Consider the following 20,954-nt stretch of genomic DNA (forward strand, 5'->3'; position numbering starts at 1 on the left):
CATTATTCACAAATTCCTAAGCTTGGCATTCAGGAGCTACACAGTCAGCTACGTTTCCATGTTTCATCACCCCCGGTCTCCCACTTCCTGACCCTCACCCACTCCTCTTCCCAAACTGTGAGCCCCAGTCCAATTTCTAGTCCTAACTCGACTTGTACTTCCCTGTCCTGTGCTTTTTCTTATATCATTCCCACCAAACAGAGTGGTGTTCTTTTCTGTCTACCTATCGCCCTTCTCATTCAAATCCTAATACTTCTTCTCGGGCTGATCACCCTAGGCCAAAGTGCTTTCTTTCTCTCTTGAACACTTAAGATACATGTGGATTTGGTGACACCCACATTAGAAGAGCACACTAATGTATGTGAAATACAAATTATACACTGTCAAACTTTCTATACAAATGTTATTTACTCTTATTCATGTTGCTGCTGTTGTTGTTTTCTTAGCTAATCTTCCCACCTTACATTCTTCTCATGTATCCTCTTACAGAATCCCTTGCAACAAAAGTCCAAACTCCTAAACAATAGGATCCAGGTCATAAATACCTGTATGGTTCCTCCCCATTTCACCACACTGCAGTGCCACACCCAGAATACTCTTTAATGAGATTTTGTCCAATGAGGAAATTAATGAGCACTGTAGCCTAGCTTTGGTGTTTCACCTTAAGTCAGTGATTGATTAAATATGTAAGAAAACACTTCCCCTAGGCCATAAGCCATAACCACAAGTCTGGTGTGGCCAGCTGCAGAGCCAAAATTAAAGCTCTTGCCTTTACAGTACATTAATTAACGAGTGGAAGGAAAGACCCAGCCTGCCCCAAGCCTAGTAAGAGATCAGTGGCTTTGTACACCTAAAGAAAGTCTCCCAAAGTGAGGCAGCCTATCAGTAAAACTGCAGTAGGAAAATTAAGATGGCAACAGATGTCTTCAGGCTTATACTAATATCTTGACAGTGAGGATCTAAGGGGGATGGAGAATCAAGTCATGAGAGAGAAAAACACCAGGAGCTGAGAAGAATGTGGTTTGAGAATCCTTACAAATAAACTCAGTATTTTATTTAGGGATTATAGTTAAATAGTCAAATCTGGTTTCATGATCATTTTCATGGTTGCCTCAAATATCACTGAATGTTATAGAAAAATTTGCTTAACTAATCTTCTATTATTGGATAATTAGGCTATTTGTACATTTTTTTTCTTTAAAAAAATTTTATTAAAGGTCTTTATAGGGCAACATCCAGACTCCAGATCCAGCGGCTAGGGAGACCCTATTATGCTGTGGGTTCTGGCTGAGGCATGGCAGGCGGCTCTGGCTTCCCACCCTTCTGTTCGGAGATGGGAGTGGTGGGCAGTATTTCATCTTTGGGTTCCACAATGCTCACGTGACCAGGCAGGGGCTTCTTAGGGCCAATCTTACCAGTTGGGTCCCAAGGCAGCATGATCTTTACCTTGATGCCCAGCACACCCTGTCTGAGCAGCATGTGGCGCACAGCCGTATCAACATAGTAGTTAACGGGGTCCCCACTGTGGATCATCAGGCCATCCACAAACTTCATGGATTTAGCCCTCTGTCCTCGGAGTTTCCCCGACACCACGACCTCGCAGCCTTTGGCCCCACTCTCCATGATGAACCGCAGCACACCATAGCAGGCCCTCCGCACGGCAAGGCCTCCTAGGAGTTTGTAACGCAGAGACTCTGCCTGGGCAATGGCACACAGACCTCTCATGGCCACCTTTTCAGCATAAAGCTCTACACTGCCCTCAGGGAAACCAAATCTCTTCTGAAACACAGCAGTCAATTCCCGGATCCGCTGGCCCTTCTCACCAAGAACATTCTGTGTCCTGGTGGCCAAGATAATGATTTCTGTCCTGGTTGGTGTAACTCGGACCTCAACTCCAGAGTACCCATCTTCAGCCAGCTCCCGAGTGAGAAACTCATTCAGTTCAGCTTTGAATATGCCATCAGCAACAACCTTCCTCTTCTTGGATATCTGCACCGCCATCTTGCTGCCATGCGCCGTCGAAAGGAAAAGTTGTAAATTTTTATAGTAATATTTTATTTTTATACATCTATCTTTGAAGACTTCTCTCAGTTAAATTCCAAGATGTGAAATTACTGAGTCAATAGATACGTATAGTATAAAGACTTTGAAAAGGTATAGCAGAATTAGTGCTGGCATGATTGATGATGGAATTTAGCTTGAGAAGAGAAAGGAGCAAAACCCAGAGTCTGGGTCAACCTCTGCCTTGGTTCAGATCCACATCGTCTCCTGCCTAGATGAGTGCAATGGGCACCTAAGTGGTGTCCCTGCCACCAATCTTGATGCCAGTGTGTTTTTTCTAACTGTGATATGATCTAACAAATCAGGTCATATGTCTTCTTGGTAGAGCACACAAGCACCTGCATGATCTGACTCCTGATTACTTGCCCAGGCCCAGATTCCTTCTTTCTCTAAGCATCTCACATCTGCACTTTATGCTGAGGCTGAATCTAGCTACTTACAGTTTCCTCAAGCATTCCAAACCTGTCTAGGTCTCCATATGTCCTCACTTATACTCCTCCTTTACTCTTACATCCTTGTTATGCACCCACAGATGGCCAATGCTACTTGTCTTTTAAGACTCCAGCATCACATCCAGGAAACTGTCCATTCATCTAAGTTCTGCAGCAGCCAGTACAAACCTCCACATGGCCCTTCCCGTGTCATCTTCTCCTTGTTGGTTTAGTTAGTTTAGACTGTCTTCCCCGTTAGGTCAAGAGCACCTTGAATGAAGACTCTATTTTGTCTCTCCACCCCTAGTGCTTAGCACAGTGCTTACCACATTGTAGGTACAGATAAGTAGCAACCCAACAAACAAACAAAATCAGGGAGAGTCATATGCGCACAGGAGGAGGTCACATGGAGGCCATGACTAAAGACATAAGTGTGGAGGATTTATAAGTGTAGGAAAGAGGTTGGAAAGTAGTATTTGAGGATTTGATATTTTGAATTTCAGACATAGAGCAGCTCAGAAGGAGAGCAAGGAAAAAGGCAGTATACCTTTTGAATTTGGGGCATTTGAAGGGTCATTAGTGTGGATGCCAGAATTGTCAGAGGTAAAGACATGGAAAGGGATGACCATGAGGAATTTAGGCTAAAGCTGGAAGTAGTGACAGGGACACTGTGACAGATGTAACAAGGCTGGAGGTCCACTTTTGAAATGCCAAGAGGGCACTACTGTGAATCAGCCAGTAGCCCAGGCATAAACAGAGCATTTAGGCCATGCTATTGTGTGTGAGACTCAATTCAAAAAGCATCTGTACCCAGTAACCAAAAGAAGAGACGTGGTGGTCTTGGAACTCCAGCCTCATAGAGGCAAATGCTTTTATTTTACTTTCTTCCTCTCTAATTATAAACATCTGAGGGTAACTGGCATGCAGAAAAACCTTATAAACACATGTTTACGTGTAGTGAACAATGATGCCTCACATCTGCAAAGCACTTTAAAGTTTGCAAAGCTCTTACCCAAAATCATCTCTTTGACCCTCAGAAGTCTTCTGCGAAGTACAGGACAAAACTTACTATCAACATTTTAGAAAAATGATTACCACTGTGAAATGGGGACAATGCTTATATATCTGAAGAGCTGTGAAAATTAAGTAAAATCATGATGCGATAGAGCATGATCAAAAGCATGTAAAAAAACAATGTGATACACAGTCATTCCACAGGAGTACATACAAAGCTCAAAGAGGTTTAATGACTGATGCAAGATCACCCACCTAATAAGTGGCAGGCCCAAGCCTAGGACCACTGTGGTCCTAGAAGAACCCAGAGCTGGTTTTTCCTTAATCTAAGCAAGTTCAGAGAACAAATAAGATCATTGTCCCCTGAAGGTAGGGAGCTCATATCTCTATCACCCCAGCCCCTAACCCAGAACTTGGCACATAACAAGGGCTTTTTTTTTTTTTTCTTTTTTTCTTTTTTTTTGCGGTATGCGGGCCTCTCACTGTTGTGGCCTCTCCCGTTGCGGAGCACAGGCTCCGGACGCGCAGGCCCAGCGGCTACGGCTCAGGGCCCAGCCGCTCCGCGGCATATGGGATCCTCCCAGACCGGGGCACGAACCCGTATCCCCTGCATCGGCAGGCGGACTCTCAACCACTGCGCCACCAGGGAGGCCCAACAAGGGCTTTTTAACGGTTGCTGAAAGGACTGTAATTGGAGATTGAAATACTTGATATCCAAGAATTTCTGCTTTTCTCCACAACCCACTCCATCCCACCCCTTAAACCTATTACCTTTGCTTACTTCACCCATGGAGACTTTATTCTAAATTCAGATGTTGTTCTGGTGCCCAACAGAACTCAGAATACATTTTGTCACAGAATGATGGAGATTAGGTGTTTAAATTAAAATTTTCTTAATCATCAGCACCACACAATCCTATGTATCAAAAACATCATGTGTTAAATATTCTCTTTGGGCTAGCCTGAGAATGAAACAGTTAAAAATATTTGTTAAGGACTTATTATGTCCTAGATATTGTATTCTTTTTCTATGAAAAAATCTGAATTCCGATAAAAACTGAAAAATATATTCTGAGAACTAAGTTGGGTATTTCCTACATTAAAAAAAAAGGAGAAAGGGCCTCCCTGGTGGCGCAAGTGGTTGAGAGTCCGCCTGCCGATGCAGGGGATACGGGTTCGTGCCCCGGTCTGGGAGGATCCCATATGCCGCGGAGCGGCTGGGCCCGTGAGCCATGGCCGCTGAGCCTGCGCGTCCGGAGCCTGCGCGTCCGGAGCCTGCGCGTCCGGAGCCTGTGCTCCGCAACGGGGGAGGCCACAACAGTGAGAGGCCCGCATACCGCAAAAAAAAAAAAAAGGAGAAAAAGACAGAACATTAAAGGAAATCAGTTGGCAATTTATTTCCCTTCTCTCCCTTGTCATCAGAGATTTCCCCATAATCTCACAGCCTCAGGAATCTCTATGATACCCTATTTCAATGGTCTCAAACTGTGGTCCCTGGACCAGTATCATCAGCATCAAGTTGTTAGAAATGCAAAATCTCACTCCCCACAGCTGAATGAGAATGTTTGCAGGTAGGCCCAGCCATCTGTTTTAACACGCCCTCCAGGCTTAAATTTGAGAACGACTGCCCTGTCTAGAAGTACCAGCATGCTCTTTAATACTGGCCCGTCACTGGCCTGAAACAATATGTGTGCTTGTCTAGGTCTCTGAGCAAAAGGGATGGCTGAGGAATAGCAACAATTAAGCTTACTGTGCTACAAAATTAAAGTACATTAATAGCAAGGATTATACGTTATGAATGAAACACTGTGCATAAACTGTAAGAACTCTCAGTCATATGTCAGTGTAACAGTAATAAAAGCTACAGTATTAATCCATTCTTAACTTACAGATTTTTCAACTTCTTTTATTATGCAAAACTCATATTTTATTTTTCTTCCTTTATGCATTTTTTAAGGATCCCTTCCTCCATGCTTTTATGATTTTGTACAAATTCACATTATTAAAATATACCTAGGACTTTCATGAACATCAAGGGGAATGAAACCTACGTGTACATTTTCCTACACCTTGGTGAGGTAAGAATGAGAAATTGTGAAAACTTTCTCAAATCTTTAGTTAAATTCTATTATGGACTAATTTTCTCCTGGGGATTGCCAAGGAAAACGTACAAGTTATTCATTCATTAAAATTCCTTCCAATGATCTAAATGGCGAATTCCCTACCTAGCTACAAGGGAAAATGAAATCTCCAAATTTGATCAAAGTTAATCAAAACAGAGGTGTGTGACTCATTCAAAAGACAAAGCATGCCTATTAAAAATGTTCCAAAAGAAGATACATGGATGAAGCTGCTGGAGGCCACTCTAACTTGTGTTATGATCACTTAAAAGGGATTTTAAATGACTATTTACATTAGTATTCAATCAAAGGTACCTTCCATGACAGCCCCTGAATTTCACGGAATATTTAGCTGGTGCCTGAAATGCAGAGCACCTACTTTCTTTCCAGGTAGCTGACTGCTGTATTGCATTTGACCTTTCATTTAACAGCAAGTCTATAATCATATTTTGTCACTTTTTAAAAAACTATTTGTGAAAAGAAATAGAATGCAAGGCATAGATTAATAAATAAGAAATAATTGAAGGTAAGGACAACTGGATTATATTTGGTTTGGGCCACAATTTTTTGTTTTAATGTTCAATGAAGCAAAATTATACCTAGTAACTTTGTAACTCTTAATTCCTATTTCAAATGTATGGCTTTAAAAAGTTTTTAAACCAATAAGACTACATACTAAATATGGCTAATGTTTTAAAATTTAGTTTTTAAAAACTTTCCATTTATATAGCTACTTTCTTACACCTAAGTATCTGGTTTAACCTAAAGTAATTACTCATAAATGACAATCAAGAAACTATCAGCATATATAGGAAAGTGGCACTTTCTTTAAATCCCCCAAAACAGTCTCAGGAAGAATAAGCTTCTTGATCAGTTTTGGCTAAAGTATCACAGAAGGAAGGAATTACTTCAACTTTTACCTCTGGTCTTTGAATACAGTAATGCTAAGTGACTATTATGTACAGCAAGTCAAACTATTTTTAAAGTTTCTCTGTACCCATGGGATTATGCAGCTTATGATTTTCTTCCTGTCAACCATCCTTAATGCTTACTTTCAACTCATCATAGAACATTCTGTGCTAGGTAGATGTCTTTGTTTATAAGCCATGTCTGATTTGGTCTGAATATGGTGAACTTCTTGTTATAGATTAGAAGAGAGTTTTGAAAGGAAAAAAAAAGCCCAAAACAAGTATATTCTATGATGTATTTGTAGGATGAGCAGTTTTAATTAAATCTAGTTTCTCCTCCCCATCTCCTGCTAATACTTAATTTGTATTTTCAGGGCCAGGTATACCCAGCAAAGCTCAACCAGATTGTAGAAATTACAAGATTCCAGTTGCTAGAGTCATTATATAGCATTAATATTCATGTTACTGTTTTATTTACATGGTTTAGTTTTTCACTTGGACCTTTTTGAGAAAACTCTCCTTAAGTCTTACAAATCACTACCTTTTCCACTTTACAATCAATTAGGCCAAAAACCTGAGAGTATGGCCATCCAACATTGAAAACAGAAGGAGGGATGGGAGTAGAAGGCCCAAATTAAATTATGGTTTTCTGGGACAACTGGAACGCAAACCTAGTGTGTCGAGCCGCCCATTAGTCAGTCAACACCAATCACCTGTATAGAAAGGGATTTCATCCATGAACGTGCGCATACACAATCTCACCCTATGGAAAGCAGGTTAAAGTAACTGGACATTATGGCACTCCCTACAGAGCACCTGTTTGGTAGAGTCCAAGAACAACAGCTATGAAAACATGAACCCCTATTTTGATTATCTTCATGCAGGAAGACCTAAAGCCACGTGAATTTAATCCCCTTTCCTAAATGTTAACAGCAGTGTAGAAATGGACGCTCTCATCCCTGTAATCAGTTGCACAGTGCACGAGGGCAGCAGTCTCTTGTGCCTCATCTGCGAGCTAATCTTTCATTTCATAGCAGATCTTTCCATATCAAACAACACAAATGACTTAATTTGCATGACAGGATTTGTAACGGGGCAAATCTAGTGTCAAAGTCGATTAAAGATTACACCAGAGAACTATCATAATCAGTCCTCTAATGAGCCTAAATAGTACATGTAAAGTCTCCCCTCTTTGCCATTCCAGTCATGTCTAAAAGGGAATGTGTTTCTTTTCATCGATGAACCAGTCTTTGGTTTGCACATTATGCCCTACGTTGAGCTAAAGTCATGTCAGTCTGGTTTCAGAGGGAGAGAAAGGGAAATAATAAAGCAAACATCACTTCACAAATGACATTGCTTGGTATAAGCCAACGTTTGAAGCCCTTAATTCTTCTAATCTGCAAAATAGTCAATGCTAATGGGTTTTTGCCTTTGTGAAAGCTGATGCATAGAAAGAAAAACTTTAATGAGCTGCCTGGGCCGTATGCTTACAGATACCTGTCAAATGTCTGTCATCTTAGCTATCGCTGAGGCATTATAAAGAAAGTAAGAAGGAAGGAACGACAGTATTTGTACAAGCATTTTCATGCTAAAATGGCACAATTTTCTTCCTGTCATAATTTCATTGTATCTGAAAGTCAGAAAAGCTTAACCCTTTCCCTAGCATGTCCTGGGTAGTTGTATCGTATAATCTTGGAGGAAGTGGTTTAAAAACAGTGATGTGATTTTGTAAACAGCAGCTTCTGTTAAATTTGTTTTTGAAAATGGAATTACCTACATTTAAAAAAATGTGACAACAAACTGTTTGAATCAATTGCTTCACCCCAGGGAGATCAGGAGCTTATTAAATGCAAAACCTTCATAATGTGCGAGCCTATCATTTGAATCAATTCTTTCTGTGTTCTTAATTTAATATTTCTTTGTATCTTTGTGTGCTTAATACACATACTAGGGCAATAAGGTCAACAAACTCCCCTAGTCTCACCTTCTCTTTTATTTAAAAAAAAAACAGGGAATGCAAATACATCTTATTATGCCAGCTCCTGCAAGCTCTGCTACAAGAAGGTCATGTTAGCCTTGTTTTCTGGGATTTATAATAACATAGTAATAAAAATGTAACATGAGTTGAAATCTGGCAGGAGAGAAAAGTCTCAGTCCAGGTGTGACTTGTTTTCCCTCTTTCAAATTAAAAAGAAATGTTAAGTGTATAGGCACACACACACACACGAGAACTTTTAGGTTTGGGGTCAAAGGGCTTAGAACTTTAAAGAAAAGAGAATGGACTTTAACTCTCATGATTCCTTGGTGGTTAGAGCGATCAGAGAAGTGTAGCATCCTCTGACTGTTTTTGTTTGCCACACCCCTCAGCCCCAAATTTAAAAAGGATGGAAAGAAAAGAAAATGAGGTGCCTTCAGGAGAGGGAGGAGCTCTTTCCAGTAGAGTATGGAGGTGTTGAGGATACATTTTTGGTCTTCCTCCTGACTTACTGTGTACATTAGAAAAGCCTCCGTATTTTTACTTCTGTATACTTCGATAATCATATGTTAGGATAATCCTCAACACTTGTAACCAAACGATAGGGATAAAGTGAATATTTGTGAATCAAATAACATCTGGTGTTTTACACCTATGAATTTTGTAAATAGCACCGACCTGTGATCTTGTATCTTTGCAGACACATATTTTGGCATATTAAAATAGTTATGGTACTCCAGATTGTCGACTGAACTCCAACTACCCTAAACAGTGTACAAATCCTCTACCGGCTTCCAGGCATCAGTGAGGATGCTTCTAATAAGATGGTCACTGGCATTGGTTGTTTGTGACTAGGGGTGCCTAGGAGGCTCGTGCACTCTGAATGTCAAGCCCTTCCAAGAAGACACGTCAAGGTGCAGCAAAGCAGAACCTCTTCAGTTTGCCTCAAAGTGCTGTAACACCAGGGCTTTGACTCACTTGCCTTCCCTCTCCTGTTACAAGCTAAAGAGACCAACTTGAATGAGCTCATTCGGCTGTATTGTTTCCCTCCAAAACGGCTGTGACTTGAGGAAGTATTAAATATTGACGCTGCAGGTAAAACCTAAGGGCCCTAATCGGTTCTCCAGCCTCCTGCTTCCTTTTCCCAGAGTATAATAAGTCAAAACAAACTCAAGTAGAGGGCAAATTTTTATCAAGGGGCACTAAAATTTCAAATTAGATAAACCAAGCCCAAAGCATTAGAATATGGATGTCTCTAGCATTCAGTGCCTAGATGTGGCCAAGAACTGGGTCTCCAATTAGACAGATTAGACGGCTCTTAAGGCCAGGTTTATTGGAAAGAAATTAGGCCAACTTTAATTTGGAAGTGAATTGTTTTAACATCCTTTGGTAGAGATGTTCAGCTCTTTGAAAAGAAATAAATTCACTTCACCAATATAAAAAGCGTCCTCCTTGGGCCTTATTCTGATTTGCAAACAAGTAGACCTCTTCAGCGAAAAGTGAACAGCAGACCCAATGTCTGTGGCTGTAGGGTCCTTATCTAAAAAACATTTATTGTAGACCCTCAGTTTGCCAGGCCCTGAGCCATAGGATCATGCTTTGTGACAGAACCCACCACTACAGCACTAACAGGTAAGTGTCCCTCAAAGTTGCAAGCTCTCTTTTTTTTTTTAATTTATTTATTTTATTTATGGCTGTGTTGGGTCTTTGTTTCTGTGCGAGGGCTTTCTCTAGTTGTGGCAAGCGGGGGCCACTCTTCATCGCCATGTGCGGGCCTCTCACTATCACGGCCTCTCCCGTCGCGGAGCACAGGCTCCAGACGCGCAGGCTCAGTAATTGTGGCTCACGGGCCCAGCCGCTCCGCAGCACGCGGGACCCTCCCAGACCAGGGCCCGAACCCGCGTCCCCCGCATTGGCAGGTGGATTCTCAACCACTGCGCCACCATGGAAGCCCCCGCAAGCTCTCTTTTTTAAGCAATCCAGCCTCTCTATAAAAGACATGTTTTGCCTACAAAGCCTCATTTATTGAGTTAAATATAAAAATCTATTAAAGAGATCAGACGTCTAGAATCATTTCTACATTGCTGCTGTTGTTATTGCTTTGTCTTGTTCTTAATTCAAAAGATAAATTAGAAGCCTGGATCTGCTTCCATGCCACTCCCCATCCCATGGTACATGTTCAAGCCCACATACTTTATCTGGAAATGTACACGCATTAATCACTCTCTCCTTAAATTTCAACCTACTATTTATCAAGAGGCCCCCAGCTTCCCTCGGTGACCATTGTGTCTGAGCGCTGGATCCTTTACACCATGTGGAAAAGAGAACTCCCAGACAGTAACACGCAAACTTTAATAACATACATTAGTCATACATGTACGGTTTTGACTCAGATTTCAACTGCTCTCCAGTATGAATAATTCAACGTCCCTGCCCAATTGTTCCTGTAAGGATACGATATGAATTAAAAGCCTATAAGCCGTGTTACTAAACAATGCTCTGCATTTTCCCGCAGCAGTTGTGTGCAGATAGAGACACGGCCATTTGTATTTCAGAGTTCATTTTTCCTGCAGTCCTAAACTCTCCTTCCCCTTGAACACTGCTTCTGTGACCCAGTTGCTATACCTCTGATCCGCTGCACCCCAGTGGCTGTCACAAGTCTCCCTCCTTCCCAGGAGTTGAACACACAATAGAGAAAAGGCCCTGGCTGGGAGGTTCAGCCGCCATTAACCCCTACCAGCTGTGCCTGTGGGGAGCCTTCTGGCCTGAATGTCCTTTCTCTGCGGCCGCCTTCATGCCACTAATCTAACCATTGTTAAGGAGGAATGCTGACAGGAGAAAAGAAATTTTTCTTGTGTCCATGCAAGTGTGTGTATCCATGTGTAAGTGAAGGAAGAGTGAAGGCTAATTTCTATAGTTGGCATGAATGGAAGGATTGGGAAAAAAACCTAGTTAAAATGTGTTTACTTGCTTAAAAGGCTCAGTCAATTTAAATAATTTCAGTAGTGTGCTCTATTTTTTTTTAGGGAGGGGGGAAGAAACTAGTTACTATTATAATTTTCGTTAAATCCTATGAGATGTTTGGGCATGTTTAAGACTTTTCAAATTCACTGCTGGCAGAGAAAAATTGAATTGAATTTCTTAAAAATACAGGCATAAAGTTACAGACACACAGAATTACTCACTTCTAATGGACCTTAAAAAATTCAAGAAAGAGAACTGGTTATACGGGTCACATTTCCTTCAGAAAAACCATTCACATTTAATGCTTAGGAAAGTCTTAAAAAATCTTTTAGGATTGAAATGGGAAAGGATTTAAGTTTATCAACCACTTTCAGAATGAGCAATAAATCTAAAAAGAGGCACTGTATTTTTTAAAAAACAAATTTTACTTTCAAGGAACTTTCAAGTTGAATAAGGGAACATGGTTTTCTCTTTAGTTTTAAAGAAGACATATTCAGACAGAACAGGAGAGACTACCTGAAGTAGTAACTTTGTGAACTTAGAAAGCCAGGCAGGTGACAATAATGACCACAATTCTAATTACAGTGCCAAGCAAATATCCTACCTATTTGAAAAGTTTACATAATTTCTACCTTTGAGGCTTTCATTTGCTTTTTCAAAAGCACTGGCATTGAAGAGAAACTATTCTTAAATTTAATGCTCGATGTTATCATTTGGTAAAGTTCTGTAAAACACAACAGTTGGCCTATTTCAAATCAAATTAAGAATAATTCATGTAGAAATGTATTTTCTGGGCAATTAGACTGTATCGTAGTAGGGCAAATGTCTAATATAATAACACTCTACTTTGCATCTGTTCCTATGTCTAGACTGCTGCAATTACTGGTCCTTACAATACCAGCAGCAAGATAATGCTCCACTCACAGGTTTTAGCCATTAAAATTCAGCATTATCTTTCTTTGCCCCTTTATTACCTCAGTCATTTGATTGTGATAAAATAGATTTAATGAAGTTATACTTTTCTAAATTTGCATGCATATATTTACATAAATGGTGACTGCAGTATCAGGTACATTGTTTTCCAAAACATTAGAGGTAAATACCCTTGCATGCATCTCATTAAGGTACAGTGTGCTTGTTAAGCCAAAACAACAACAGCAACAACAGAACAGAAAAGCCCAGCTCTTAGAACACTGTACCTATCTCATAGCCACGTTTTAGCCTCTTCCATTTGCCACGAAGGAAATTATCCTAAAGAGGAAATGAATGTAATAGCACATGAACTGATGGAATAGATGAGAATAACAATGTAGTTTTGATTCCACTCACTGGCTTAATTATTCAATCAACCATTCAACAAATATTTATTGGGTTTCTCCAATATGCAAAACACAGTGCCAGGTTGTTTGGGAGGCACAGAAATGAATCCTACACACAGTCTTCACACAAGAAGTTTCCTACCTAATATGACAATCGCTGTGTTATATAAATAACTATCATTAAATAGAAATGTAATAATGCTATCTGTGGGTGCTCAGTTAAGCTATGGTAAAAGAAGTCATATCCTACCATCCCCCCAACTCTCATGGCTATTACAGTGATAATTTTCCAGCTCTACCCCATCTGTATTTACATCAGAAGTTCTCATAGGCAAAAGAACATAAATCCAGTTAAATGTAACTGAGAGAAATTATCCTTAAGATTTCTCCAAATTATCTCAGCTATTTGGATATGAACTATGTTCCCAGACTCTCTTATTTTTTGAAGTGTTTAGAGAAAGCTTATTGGTGCTTAGAACACCTTATAGCAGAAACATCATTGAAGGATCTCAGTATGTGTACTGCTTAGCAAATGCCAAAGGACTTGCATGTTGGGATGCTAATCTCTAGGTATTAAACCCCCTTTCTCCCTTGTCTAAGAGCTACAATAAGAACAAACAAGTGATTTCAACATCTAGGGGATTTGCACCAATCCAGTTCACCCCACTATATAAAAATACACTCATTTAATCCTAAATATAGTAAGACTAATAAGACATTGTTTCAGAAACTCTCTTTGCCTCCATAGATAAATAGCCAGAGGAGAAATCCATATTCTTCAGAAATTTGGTTAATATAACAAAAAGAAAGGAAGTAAAGTTGTTTTAACTTTTGCTGATATAAAAGGGTACATTGGTCCTATACTTTCTAGGTAATAAAAAAGTCCTGAGTTTTGTTTTGGATGGTTAACAGAAATTAAAAATAGAATAAAAGAGCAACATTTCAAAATCAATATGATGGTTCCAGCCAGGAGAAAAGTGACTAATGCCCATGGTATCTCTGTGCCCCCTGAATAAAGGCAAATTTGATCTAATTATGACACCAACTACAACAAAAAGTCCTAATGTTTTCCCCATAGTCTGGAAAATAATTTAGACTCATGACCTAAACATGCTTTCCAGCCTTATCTCCTTCTACCCATCCCTACATCTTAACCTCCACTCAATGGTCCTACCCCCCTTTGTAAGAGTCAGCTGTGGGCTTCCTGCCTCTGTTCCTCTTCCTCACCCAGTTCCTCTATCCACCCTTCCTTTCCCCAACTCTGCCTATGGAAATCCCACTCATCCCTCAAGGACCATATCAAATAAACTTTCCTCTGATTCCTCCCAACCACGTTTACTCATTCTGTAAATTTTCATGGCCTTTTATTGACGGTAGTTTGCCAGACTCTAACAAAACCTTTCAAAATGCCACAACTAACAGCAATTTCACTTCAAAACTCTATCCACAAAAATACACTTGTGCATAAAGGAATGTCCATGGATGTTCACTGAAGCACTGTTAGTACTTGTAAAAAATAGAAACGATGGAAATGCTCATCGAGAGAAATATCCAAACAAATTATGTTGCAGCTATATATTAGAATATTTACAGCCAATAGAAAGAACTAAGTAGATTGTTGTATAGTGTCAAGAAAAGAATGTCAACATATAGATACGGCACAAGTAAAAAGGAAACTGTAGAATACTGAGTATAAACTCATTTTTATGGAAGGAAGGAAGGACAGAAGGAAGGGAGAGAAAGACTAAGTGTATATGAGCACGTTTGTAAATGTTTAGAAAATTTTTAAAATACACATTAAAATGAATTATGGTGTTTATTGTGAAAGATGATAATGGGATAGGATAAAGGGTATTTAATTTTTTAATATTTTGGATTTTGAGTGTTGCCAACAAATTTGCATTGCTTTTTTAATTATTAAAAAAAGCGAAATTTCCCTCTACTGAACTGTACCATTTTTCACACTTATTGTAGCTCAGGTATGAATATTTCTGCATCTTCTATAAGATTGTAAAGCTTTCAGGAAAAGGAACCATGACTTGTTCATTTTTGCAAGGCCCGCTGTATCTTTAACAGTTGTTCTTTGTGAAGGATGTGGAGTTATTTATTGGATTGAAATGAGGCCCGTGAGTATCCTTTTGACTGTGCTTGGAAATTCCTCCAGGGTGTCATCTACATCAAGGACAAGGCCTAAATAAACCCAAGAGTAAAAAACAGCTTCTTCCAGGAGCAACAGGAACAGCAGAAAAGAGGGATGACAAGCACCGATCCAATTTCCCTCTCTGTCTCAGCAGATGTATATTTCCATCCCACCTTTCTCAAACCTGGATATATGTACAAGATATGAATGTGTGAGAGAACAAGAAAATGAAAAGGAAATAGAAAATTTGTTTTTAAAAAGACTACCCAGGAGGCTTTTATCAAAAAGGCAAGAGAGAACAAGTGTTGGTGGGGGGTTTGGAGAAAACAGAACACATGTACACTGTCGGTGGGAACGCAAACTGGTACAGGCCACTTATAGAAAACAGTAAGGGAGGTTCCTCAAAAAATTAAAAATAAAACTACTATATGATCCAGCAATCACACTTTGGGTATATAGCCAAATGAAATCAGTATCTCAAAGATATCTACATTCCCATGTTCATTGCAGCATTATTCACAACAGCCAAGATATGGACACACCTGAGTGTCTGTCAATGAATGAAGAGATTAAAAAAATATACATTGGGGGCCTCCCTGGTGGCGCAGTGGTTGAGAGTCCGCCTGCCGATGCAGGGGATACGGGTTCGTGCCCCGATCTGGGAGGATCCCATATGCCGCGGAGCGGCTGGGCCCGTGAGCCATGGCCGCTGGGCCTGCGCATCCAGAGCCTGTGCTCCGCAACGGGAGAGGCCACGACAGTGAGAGGCCCGCATACCGCAAAAAGAAAAAAAAATATATATATATATATATACATTATACACACACACACACACACACACACACACACACACAATGAAATATTATTTAGCCATAAAAAGAAAGAAATTCTGCCATTTGCAACTACATAGATAAAGTTGGAGGACATTATGCTACATAAAATAAACCAGACACAGAAAGACAATCTCACTTATATGTAAAATCTGAAAAAGTAGAACTCGTAGAAGCAGAGAGTAGAACAGTGGTTGCCAAGGACTGAGGGGTGGAGGAATTAGGGAAACGTGGGTCTAAGGGTACAAACTTTCTGTTTTAAGATGAATAAGTTCTGAGGATCTAATGTACAGCATGATGACTATAGTTAATAAAACTGTATTGTATACTTGAAATTGCTAAGAAAATAGATCTTCAGTGTTCTCACAACACACATATACACATACAAATGGTGATGGATAAGGTGATAGATGTATTAATTAGCTTGATTGTGGTAATCATTTAATGATTTATACATATATCAAATTATCACATGGTACACCTTAAATATACACAATTTTTGTCAATTATACCTTAATAAAACTGGGGGAAAAAAGTCAACCCAAGAGACAACAATCATAAAATTGAAAGAACAGGACATATCTAACTGGCTCCCAAATCAATAAAACTTTGCTATACTGCTGTTTTTTGCCTCTAATTCTATCCACCCCACTCTTTTAACATGAGAGAGTGAGTCATGAAATGGTTATGAGAACAGGTTTTGCAGTCCTAAGGGATCTGGTTTCAAATCCAGGTCTATCATTGACCGGCAACTTTGGGTGTGTTACTTAACTTCCCTGATCTCCAGCTTTCTTGTTGGCAAAATGGATGAAAATACAATTGTCTAAAACCATGGTTTTGAGAATTAAATGAAGTAGCATATGCAAAATACCTGGAAAATGCTGAAGACATGACTGTTCATAATTGTGGAGCCCTCTCTCTCCTGATGCTGGCCCTCCCTGCAGTCTTCTCCTGCCAACAGGCCCATACTGTCCCCATGGCCCTCCTCTGGCATCCTGTCGCATTATCATCCCCAACAGGGGAGCATCCAGAATTCCAATTCGGCCCAAACCTCTGCAAGATTGCCCCTGCTCTTTATTCCTCTGATGCTGGCAATCGTCTCCCCTGCTACTCATTCAGCCCCCAAACCTCCAACCAGCCCCCAGTTCCCCTCTCTCCATGTCTTTATTTCTTCTGAAGCTCAGAGAGCCTTAAAACCTGATTAAGTTAAGGGCCATGGGAGCTTGGGTTCAGGCCTCAGAACTGCTTCTTTGGTCCTGAAACAACTCAAACTCAGTGACCTGGACTCAGTGACCTGGACTCAAGTCAGGACTTGTGGCTCAAGACTGTTGTCAGTGATAATTCTGTACATTCTCGGTAACGAGACAATGACAGTTCCCCAAGAACCACCTTGAAAGCAGTGGCTCCATGGGAAAATTCATTCTGAGTCTTAAGCAAATGATCTAGAAGTGGTCTTTGAGAAGATAAGCCACTTGTAAGGGTGGGGCCCCCTGCATAGGAGCTAATACTGTTTAAGAGTGCTGCTAATTTAAAAAATTTGACCTGCAGAACATTATCAGAAACCTCAATATGCCATAAAACATACATAAATTCATTCACTCATTCATTCCAAATATTATTGAGCACATGCTTTATGTCAGACACATTTCACATTTCTACCCTTCTGCAGCTTCTGGTCTCCTGGGGGAGTGAGATGAGCAATGCCTGCTTGAACCAGGAGCCTGGAGAAGACACTGATCAGGGACTGGTAATGGTGAGAAAGAGCTACCTCCAGGGAGTGCTCAGGACAGGCATCTCCAAGTAAAGGTGCCATTGAAGGTAAGACCTGAATGATGAGAAACCATGGGAAGATCTGGGAAAAGTATATTCTAAGCAAAGGGCTAGGATCTTAAGGAAGAACAAGCCAGATATGTCCAAGCCATACTATAACCAAATTCTTTTAAGAATCAAAACTCATAATTCATTACTTTCTTACTAAAAATTTATTCTACTTTTCCCCTTGTCACTGGACATTATTTCTGTGATTGAGAAAGCAACAAAGAGACAAGATAAGAAGATGGTATCAATCAGCACACTTGTTTTTCTCCTTGAAAAATTATTGTAACTTTCTAAACAGGTGGTACAAAGGAATGTTGATTGGCTTATTGAGAAAATAACTAAAGCTAAGCAGTATGGGACTTTTCTGATATTTTTATTCAGATGCAAAATGTCTAGCTAGGCCATTCACTATCTCTGATAATAATCTGAAAATATTTAAATGTGGGTTTGTTTGTGTTTTTGCCACTGAAGATAAAAAGATACTTATACTTCTACTGAGGATTTACAAATGTCAGTAGATAAATTTTTAAAGGCATACTAAGGATACACATTTGAGCAATAATTCTAATTAACACAACCCTACTCTGTCCCAAAAGAAGGGTATTGGCTGAAAATGGCAAACCACAGACTCCAATGTGACACAAATGTGGAGGTGTTGTGGTATGGTGAAGCCTCTACTTTTGTTGGTGTGTACCTAATTCACAGCTCTCCAGGCTTTCACAATCTCAACTTATTCAGTAGTGGAAAGATGGAAGGACTTGTTCTGGCTGTGCCTCAGGAACTCTTTGTCAAACCTGAGGTACGCCCCTTACCTTCTCAGCCCTTCCCTAGCTTCATGCGAAAAACAAGACAATGCATTAATTTAGTGTTTCATTCAACTTGGAAGTTGACCGTGAGTAGTAGCTTTCAGGCCTCTTCTTTTTCAATATTGGAATCTTTTTTTCTGGTGAGATCTTACAGGGAACTCCAGCAGATAAAACTGAGCTCCTCTAGTTGTAGGTCCCCTTCCTTCCCTTAGGACATCCACGGCACACGGCGGTAGAGCCCAGCTGTACGTGCAAACTGCACGTGCAAACTGTGACTTTTCATAGGCCACTATCACTGTTTTCTAATGAAATAAAACAGGTTAGAAAAGAGAGCACTCCACACATAAGAAGGATCCATGTTATTTAGTGGGGAAAAAAATAGTTACATTCAACAAATATTCAATATCTATTTGATGGACATCAAAATCAGCTGAACAAAACAGATAAAAGCTATTGTCAAGGTGGAACTTATATTCTAGTATGATATTTATACATATATATCATATAAAATATATATTACAGATGGTCTCTGACTTCTGACGATTCAACTTAGGATTCTGCAAATTTACTATGGTGCAAAAGTGATACACATTTATTAGAAACTGAACTTTGAATTCTGACCTTTTCCTGAGCTAGCACTATGCAGTACTATACTCTCTCATGATGCTGGACAGCAGCAGTGAGCCTCAGCTCCCAGTCAGCCATGTGATCATGAGGGTAAACAGCCAGTACACTTACAACCATTCTGTAGTCACACAACCATTCTGTTTTTCACTTTCAGTACAGTATTCAGTAGGTTACATGACACATTTAACACTTTATTGTAAAATGGGCTTCGTGTTACATGATTTTGCACAACTGTAGGCTGCATGGAAGTGTTCTGAGCATGTTTAAGGTAGGCTGGGCTAAGCTATGATGCTTGGTAGGTTAGGTGTATTAAATGCATTTTAGACATGATATTTTCAACTTAGGATGGGTTTATTAGGACATAACCCATCATAAGTCGAGGAAGATCTATATATGTATATATACACACACAAACACACACACACAAAGAGAGCAAGAGAAATAAGTTAGAAGGTCACTGGTATAGATAATCTCTTAAACATATTCTAAAGTTTATGATTAAAATCAGATCCATTTTAACACTACTGAAAAATTTTACAGTTCTGGAATATACTTATGAGTCTGTAAGCTTGATAAATACTATTCACTCAGTGGCATTTTAAAATATTTAATGATGCTATCAACAGGCCAACTACGTCAACTGACCAAGTCCTTTTTTGGGAGTGAAAAACTACACCATCATTGCCTGCGCTGATGCACTGACACCACACCACTGACAGGAGAAAGGGCTATAGGGTCAATGGAAGGGTTCCTGGCAGGTGGCCGAACCTGGGTGGAAGGGTTCCTGGGTGGCCAGATTTGGAGTTGAGGGCACCTGTAAATCAAATGTCCTCGCTGCTATGGGAATCCACATAAGAAAGGGCATTTCTCTGGCTTTTGTCAGCTTTCATTTTTTAACTGAAGGTCAACTTTCTCTTGACATCTTCTTGAGGCCCCACAGCTGGTAGCGACCTCTCTCTTCAGTGGTTAGCTCTTTGTTACAATTTTTGCTATAGCAAGGCTTGTCAATCTTCATTGTGCATACATACCACCTAGGGATCTTGTCAAGCGGCAGGTTCTGGTTCAGTAGGTCTCGGGTGGGTCCTGGGACATTGCGTTTCTAACAAGCTCCCAGGGACCATGCTGTGAATAGCAAGATGGTACAATACTTACACACACACACATCCCACATGTGTACACACATGCTTATCAGGGGTTTGTCAATGTGTTGAGGACAGGGATTGTGACATATCCATCTATAGCTTGCTAGTGATAGGGAACTGTATACTTTGTGGACTACAATTTGGAAAATTAAATGACTGATCACAAGAGCTTTTTATATTCCAATCATTTGGATTAAAATATTGTGAAATGGAGTAAATACTAATGATTTGTGTCTAAAACATCATCTCTACCATATTCTACTTGAATTCTGCATCAACATTTATTGTTCATGGTCTCTATGAGCACCATGAAAGTGTTTAAATAGGCACATAGCACCCAGTGGAACATGAAAACACTGCATTACTGGTGCAGAAATACTCCTTTGTAAAAAACATTTATTATAAAATATATACTAAAAAATTTTAAAAGGGGGTATATTTATTTCCATTATAGAATTTTATTTACATGAAAAAAAGTTCATCTCTAAGACTTCTTTAAATCAGAAGCTGCAAACTATATGGCAGTAGGCAGAACTCACCCCTTTAGGTACGTTTTACATGTATGTTTTAAAATTAGTTGCCAAGAGTTTAAAATCAAGTAATTTCACATAAAATTAATCCAGATTTCTGACTCTTCTCGAAAAATCAGAAAATCTTGTACTGTTGGGTTCTCTATTCCTCAGTGAATTAGGAGAGGCTGTAGCTTTTAACATGCCTTTTTCACTTATGTTGCTGTTCTACGCTCCTAGGCTGGGGATTTGTAAATCCTACATTACATAGTAAGTTCTCTTTGTGTATT

At 39.8% G+C, this 20,954-nt stretch overlaps 1 protein-coding gene across 1 annotated transcript; it reads right to left on the reverse strand.

Moving 5' to 3' along the window:
* Nucleotides 1-1,232: 1,232 nt before the first annotated feature.
* On the reverse strand, nt 1,233-2,009 carry LOC132495992 (small ribosomal subunit protein uS3-like). The gene has a single exon (XM_060108114.1). It carries the CDS (start codon nt 1,999-2,001, stop codon nt 1,270-1,272), a length of 732 nt encoding a protein of 243 aa, XP_059964097.1. The 5' UTR covers nt 2,002-2,009; the 3' UTR covers nt 1,233-1,269.
* Between the last annotated feature and the right edge of the window lie 18,945 nt (nt 2,010-20,954).

Source organism: Mesoplodon densirostris, chromosome 9, assembly GCF_025265405.1.
Source record: "Mesoplodon densirostris isolate mMesDen1 chromosome 9, mMesDen1 primary haplotype, whole genome shotgun sequence".
Classification (NCBI taxonomy): domain Eukaryota; kingdom Metazoa; phylum Chordata; class Mammalia; order Artiodactyla; family Ziphiidae; genus Mesoplodon; species Mesoplodon densirostris.